General features: G+C 59.0%; 1 protein-coding gene across 1 annotated transcript; it reads right to left on the bottom strand.

Moving 5' to 3' along the window:
- Positions 1–572: 572 nt before the first annotated feature.
- On the bottom strand, positions 573–6,068 carry CDC37 (cell division cycle 37). The gene is made up of 8 exons (XM_032094607.1): positions 5,893–6,068; positions 4,569–4,850; positions 4,377–4,482; positions 3,978–4,093; positions 3,381–3,503; positions 2,399–2,581; positions 1,485–1,556; positions 573–795 (listed from the first exon to the last, which is right to left on the bottom strand). Exons 1-8 carry the CDS (start codon positions 5,992–5,994, stop codon positions 646–648), a joined length of 1,134 nt encoding a protein of 377 aa, XP_031950498.1. The 5' UTR covers positions 5,995–6,068; the 3' UTR covers positions 573–645.
- Between the last annotated feature and the right edge of the window lie 835 nt (positions 6,069–6,903).

Here is a 6,903-nt window from a genome sequence, read left to right as displayed (position 1 = left end):
CAGCTGGATCTGGAATGGGGGCTGCTGGAAGTGGCACAGCTGGATCCGGAATGAGGGGTGCTGGAAGGGGCACAGCTGGACCCAAAGCCACGGGCACAGCTGGACCGGGATCCAAGCTGGCGCCACATCTGGATGGAGACACGGCCACATCTGGGCCCAGCCCCATCAGGGGGAGGGGCTGGCACGATGGGGGTGGGGGGGTCACAGCCCCCGGCCCCTCCAGTTCGTCGCCCGCCCCCCACCCCATTCCCAAAACGGCCCCAGAGCCCCACTCCACGCTCAGCTTCTCCGATCTCTTTATTCTCCGCTCCGGCACCATGGCTCTGACCCCCCCCCAGCCTCCCCAAAAACCCACGGACCCCCCCCCCGATCCCGGACCGGGGGGTGCCGAGGACGGGGGGTGTGAGGGGGGGGCTCCAACAACCTCCCAAAGTCTCCACGGCGTGAAAAGCGCGGGGAGGGGCGTGAGGGGGGAGGGGAAGGGGTGAGGAGGAGGAGGAGGAGGAAGGGGGGAGGGGGGGCACGACCCCTCCCCGCCCGCTTTTGCTGCTTCTCCCACGGGGCGTGTGGGGTTGGTTCGTTTTTTTTTTTAATTGACCTTTTTCGCCTTTTTTCCCCTCGTTTCCTGCAGCCCGGGGTCGGGGATCAGGGCTTGTCCTTGTCCTCGGCGCCGTTCTCCCTCTGGATCTCCTCGTACACGGCCTCCCCGGCGCCCTTCTCCGCCCCGTCCCCCCCCTTGGCGTTGGGCACCCAGAGCCCTGAGTCGATGCAGCGCTGCATGTGGTACTTGGCCTCCTGCGGGACGGGAACGCGCTCAGGGAGGGGGCTGGGGGCTCCCCGAAGGGTTTGGGGACCCCCCTGAGGGGTTTGGGGGCTCCCCGAAGGGTTTGGGGACCCCCCTGAGGGGTTTGGGGATCCCCCTGAGGGGTTTGGGGACCCCCTGAGGGGTTTGGGGATCCCCCTGAGGGGTTTGGGGACCCCCTGAGGGATCTGGGGACAGGCTCCGAGGGATTTGGGAACTCCCCAAGGGGTTTGGGGACCCCCCGAGGTGTTTGGGGACCTCCCTGAGGGATTTGGGTCCCCCCTTGATGGGTTTGGGAACCCCCTGAGGAATTTGGGAACTCCCCAAAGGGTTTGGGGACCCCCTGAGGGATCTGGGGACACACTCCAAGGGATTTGGGTCCCCCCTGAGGAATTTGGAAACTCCCCAGAAGGGTTTGGGGACCCCCCTGAGGGATTTGGGGACCCTCCTTAGGGATTTGGGTCCCCCCTGAGGGATTTGGGATCCCCCTAAGGGGTTTGGGGACTCCCCTGAGGGATTTGGGGACTCCTCGAGGGAATTGGGTCCCCCAGAAGGGTTTGGGGATCCCCCTGAGGGATTTGGGGATCCCCCCCCAAGGGATTTGGGGCCCATCCCGAGGTGTTTGGGTCCCCCCTGAGGGATTTGGGGACCCCCCCGAGAGGTTTTTGGGGCGCAAACTCACGGTTGGGTCCATTTTGCTGATTGTGTCCTGCAGCATCTGAACGTCTTTGACATCGAAGCATTTCTGCAGCTCCTGCCGGGCCCAGGGACTTGGTTAGCGGTGCTGGGAGCGACTGGGGGATACTGGGAGCGACTGGGAGATACTGGGAGCGACTGGGAGATACTGGAAGCAACTGGGATTAAACTGGGAGCGACTGGGATCACGCTGGGAGTGACTGGGATCACGCTGGGAGCCACCGATTCCCACAAGGAAATGCCCCGAACGCTCCAAAGAACCAAAACCGGAGGATTTAACCTCAAAACCAGACTTGCACGGGGAGCAATCGAATCCCACGAGGAGCCCCCACACCCCCAACACTCCAAATTTCAGGGTTTTAGCCCCAAAAGCCACTCAGAGGAGGGCAGGGATTTGTGGGATCGCGCTGGGAACGACCAAACCTCACGAGGGGCCCCAAAACTGGGGGATTTCACCCCAAACCCGGCCACTCACAGGGGGCAGGGATTTGTGGGATCGCACTGGGAACGACTGGGAGTTACTGAGTCTTATGAGGGCTCCAAAACGCCCCAAAACCGGGGGATTTCACCCCAAACCCAGCCACTCAGAGGGAGCAGGGATTTGTGGGATCGCGCTGGAAATGACCGAAGCTCACAAGGGGCCCCAAAACACCCCAAAACCGGGGGATTTCACCCCAAGCCCGGCCATTCACAGAGGGCAGGGATTTATGGGATCGCGCTGGGAATGACTGGGAGTTACTGAGTCTTATGAGGGGTCCCAAAACATTCCAAAAGTGGGGGATTTCACCCCAAACCTGGCCACTCATGGCGGGCAGGGATTTGTGGGATCGCGCTGGGAATGACCAAAGCTCACGAGGGGCCCCAAAACTGGGGGATTTCACCCCAAACCAGGCCACTCACGGCGGGCAGGGACTCGTAGACGTCCACGGGGTCGAGGCCGCCAGGCCCGAGGCGTTTCTGCCGCTCCTCCTCCTCGTACTCCCGCAGGGCCTTTTCCAGCCGCGCCCGGGCCCGGCCCCGGACCCGCTCCTTGAAGGCCTCCAGCTCCTCCGTGAAGCCCTCCAGGTAGTGCTGATCCGCTGTCTGATGGCAACAGAGGGGGCTCAGGGGGGCTCGGACCCCCAAATTCCCAGCCCCGAGCTCCTCCCGGCTCCGTCTCGTCCCGCGGTGCCGGGAAGCTCGCGGAGAGTTGGGGGGGAGGAGGGCAGGGTTTGGGGGTAAAGGAGGGGGAATTGGGGGCGAGTTGTGCCGTGGGGGGAAGGTGTGAACCCCCATTTGTAGTCCCTGGACTCCATTTGCCTGCTTTTGAAACCCCATTGCCATCCCTGATCCCCAATTCCAATCCCAAATCCCCATTTCCCCCCTCTGAAGCCCCAATTCCACTCCCAAACCCCCAATTCCACCCCTAAATCCCCAATTCCACTCCCAAATCCCCATTTCCACCCTCTGAAGCCCCAATTCCACTCCCAAATCCCCAATTCCACTCCCCAAATCCCCATTTCCACCCCTACATCCTCAATTCCACTCCCAAACCCCCAATTCCAATCCGAAATCCCCATTTCCACCCTCTGAAGCCCCAATTCCAATCTCAAATCCCCAATTCCAATCCCAAACCCCCATTTCCACCCTCTGAAGCCCCATTTCCACCCCTAAATCCCCAATTCCAATCCCCAAACCTCCATTTCCACCCCTAAATCCCCAATTCCACTCCCAAACCCCCAATTCCAATCCCCAAACCCCCATTTCCAATCCCCAAACCCCTGAGCCAGATCCCCCTGGGTCAAACCTCAAGAAAAGTGAAAAATTTTGAGGCTAAACCAGTGAGAAGTGGGGCTCCACTCGGCCCACAGGGGATTTTGGGGTGTCCAGGTGGGGTTTTTACCTTAATTTTGGTGAAAAACTGCCGGAAACAAGCCCTGGGGTCCACCTTGAGGCTCTTGGCCAGCTCCAGGATGAACTGCATGACGATGGTCTGGTGGGCCACCTGCTCCATCAGCGCGTGCTTCTGCGAGGGGCAGGAAAACGGGGTGGAAAATCCCCCAAATCCCCCCAAATCCCCCCGTTCCCCACTCATCCCAAATCCCTTCTTCTTGGTGGGAGAAACGATTCAGGTGAGGGAATCCCTCCAGGGGCTGGATGGGTGTGGTGAGGTCAATGGGATGAGGCTGGGTGGTCTTAAAGGGTTTTTTTTTTCATCCCAAATTCCCTGGTTTTGTGGCCAGTGACGGGTCCCTCATCCCAAAAAAACCCCGGAGCTGCAGGAGGGGGGTCTGGGGGCGAACCCCTCTCCCTAAAGAAGGAGCAGCTGCTTCGATGGGATGATTTTAAGGACGATTTTAAGGATCTTCCCCCACCTCATCTCCTTTGTAATTCCCCAATTCCCTCGTTTTTCTGGCAGGAAAAAACGGGAAAAAGCCCAGTGAGGTGAGCACAAGGCAATTCCAGCCTGGAAAAAGGGGATTTCATCCCGATTCCTCACCTCTTCCACCTCCAGATCGATGCACCAGATGACCAGGTAGTTGGCTGTCTCCTCGCAGACCAGGTGGGGGTTATCCGAGAGGTATTTCTGGCTGTCATCCCAACGCCTCAGCATCCCTGAAAACAGGGAAACGGGGAGGTTTCCCGCTCCTGAGAACGCTAAACTTCATCAGGAAAACGGTGGGGGAGAAAGAGGAGCGACTCGTGCCCAGGTTTACTCAAACCCCCCCAAACTGTGCTTCAACAAGGGGGAAAGAAAATGGGAAAAACGCCTAAAATCCTCAATTTTTCAGCAGAGCCAGAGGATTCCCAGCTGATCCCGACACAGGAGGATGTTCCCAAGCCTGGAGAACCCCAAAAATCTGCTCCCAGCTCCCTAAGCCCCCCCCCAAACCCTCACCGAAGTGTTTAATCTGCTTCTCGTATCGCTCCACGAAGGTTTTGTGTTTCTTCTCCTTCTGCTCCTCCGTCTCCTCCTTCTCCTCAGGTTTCACGTTGAAAACGCTCTGGGAAGCCGAAGGAAACGGGGAACGGTTGAGGGGGGACCCGCAGGGGATCAGAGGGGACGCAGAGGGGGCTCCCCCGACCCCACCTTGCTGAAGCCATCCTTGCTGAGCGTGTCCACGTTCCAGGGCATGTTCTTCTCCTTCTTCCGCAGCTCCTCCAGCTTGTTCTCCCAGCTCTTCTCCTCGTTTCGCAGCTGCTGGGCCTCGGCCTGGAGCTTCTCCAGCTCCCCTTTCCCACTCTCCGGGTCCGCCACTTCCAGCTCCTTCATTTTCTTCTGGCACTCGGCGAGTTTCCGTTTGCACTCCCGGCAGCCTTTATCCAGCTCCTCCTTCTCCTTCTGGAACTGCTCCATCCGCTCCACGCGGGCCTGAGCGGGGCACGGCGGCAAACACGGCACAAACGGAGCCGGGCCATCGTTAACGCGTCGTTCCCGGCGCTCCAAGGTGCCCCACGGGCTCCCCTGGATCCGTTATCCCTCGGGAATGCGGGATATACTGGGAGCGACTGGGAGATACTGGGAGTGACTGGGATCACCCTGGGAGCGACTGGGATTAAACTGAGATATACTAGGATTAAACTGGGAGTGACTGGGATCACGCTGGGAGCCACCGATTCCCACAAGGAAATGCCCCGAACGCTCCAAAGAACCAAAACCGGAGGATTTAATCTCAAAACCAGACTTGCACGGGGAGGCAACAACCCCGAATTTCCCTCGCCTGAGGGGAAAAGCGGAGCCTTCCCGCACAGCTCCGGAATGTTTTGCTGGAACCGGGAGGGAACGACAGCTTTTCCACGGGAAAATTGGGGGTGACTCTGACCCCGAGGATTCGCTCCGAGCCATTAAAAATGCCACCACGGGTCAGCCCGGGAAGCTGAGAGAGGTCTGTGCCCCTCAAAGTGCTTCCCGAGGGAGCGAGAAGGCCCCGGACAGCGCAGGGATTGGGGGAACGGAGCAGGAACGGAGCAGGAACGGGGAAGGGGCTGTGCCGGGGCCACCCCAGGGGCGGGGGAACTCGCCCAGTGGGGGTTCCAGGGATGATCCTACGGGAATACGGGGAGCCCGCTGCCCCTGGGGGTGTTCTGGGTCAATCCTATGGGAACAGGGGGGCTGATCCTGTGCGAAAAGAGAAGCCCCCACCCCACGGGGGGTGCTGGAGCTGGCTGCGATGGGAACAGAACAAACCCCGCTCCTTGCCCTTGCCCGTGGCGATCCCGGGGCCGACCCTGTGGGCACAGGGGGAGCACAGGGAGGTCCCAGGGACTGACTACGGCGGGAACAAGAAAACATCCTCCCTCCCTTCCCCTTCCCCTTCCCATTCCCTCTGGGAATCCCGGGGCCGGTCGCCATGAGAACGGGCCTCCCGGGGAGTGCCAGGCCTGCGGGGTGGCGCGGGTCGCCCGAGCCGCACCTGGTGCCGCCATCGGAAGAGACTGGCGGTGTCGATGTTAGGGTGAGTCTCGTCCTCGTCGTCCGAGACCTCGATGTGGTCCCACACGCTGTAATCCACCATGGCGCGGCCGCCGCGACCCTCCGGCACCCGCCCGTCCCGGCCGCTTCCGCCCGCGCCTGACGCGCTTCCGCCCGCGCCTGACGCGCTTCCGCCGCCCCGCCCCGCCCTTCTGAGCCTGCGCAGAGCCCGCCCGAAGCCGCGGCTGCGCCCGCTCCGAAGGTGGCGGCGGAGTTAAAAACCCCTCCCAAAACCCTGAGGATCGCTGCGCTGCCTTTTATCTGCGGGTTTAAGGGATTAAATTGAAGGGAAACAGTTTTTTCCACGATTTTAAGGGTTTAAATGGAAGGAAAAGCCTGCTTCTTCGGTGATTTGAAGAGGTTTAATTGACAGGGAATCCCCTTTTTCTGTTAATTTAAGGTTTCAGTTGAGGGCAAATCTAACTTTTTCATTGTTTAAATGGCTAAATTGAGGCGGAATCTGTGTTTTCCCTCATTTCTAAGGGTTTAAATTGAGAGGAGCCCCTTTATGGGCCGATTTAAGAGTTCCATCGAGGGGGGCCCTCTCTTTTAAGGGACTTTATGGGGAAAATGGTGTCAAAAAGCCCCAGAAATGGTGTTCCGTGAGGGAAAACCAGTGATAGGAGGAGGAAACCTCTTGGGAGGTTCAACTGAGGGGCAATTCCTCTTAAAAAATTTAAAATGAGGCAGGCCCCTCAATTTTAAGGATTTAAATTGAGGGAAACACCACGTTTTTCACCATTTTTAGGTTTTAATTTGGGGGGGGAGAGCCTCTTTACCCATCATTTTAGAGGTCTAAATATAGTGGGAAGCCCTTTTTAAGGGTTAAATTGAGGGGGGGAAAACCCCTTTTTCATCATTTTAAGGGTTTAACTAGAGAGGTTTCCTTAATTATGAGAGGAAAGGGCGGGAAATGTGAGGGGAGAAAAGAGCAGGAAACGTGAGGGGAGAA

This window comes from Corvus moneduloides, chromosome 32 (assembly GCF_009650955.1).
Source record: "Corvus moneduloides isolate bCorMon1 chromosome 32, bCorMon1.pri, whole genome shotgun sequence".
NCBI classification, from domain to species: Eukaryota; Metazoa; Chordata; class Aves; order Passeriformes; family Corvidae; genus Corvus; species Corvus moneduloides.
Note: the sequence above shows the minus strand (reverse complement) of the source record. Positions and strands in the feature narration are given on the sequence as shown.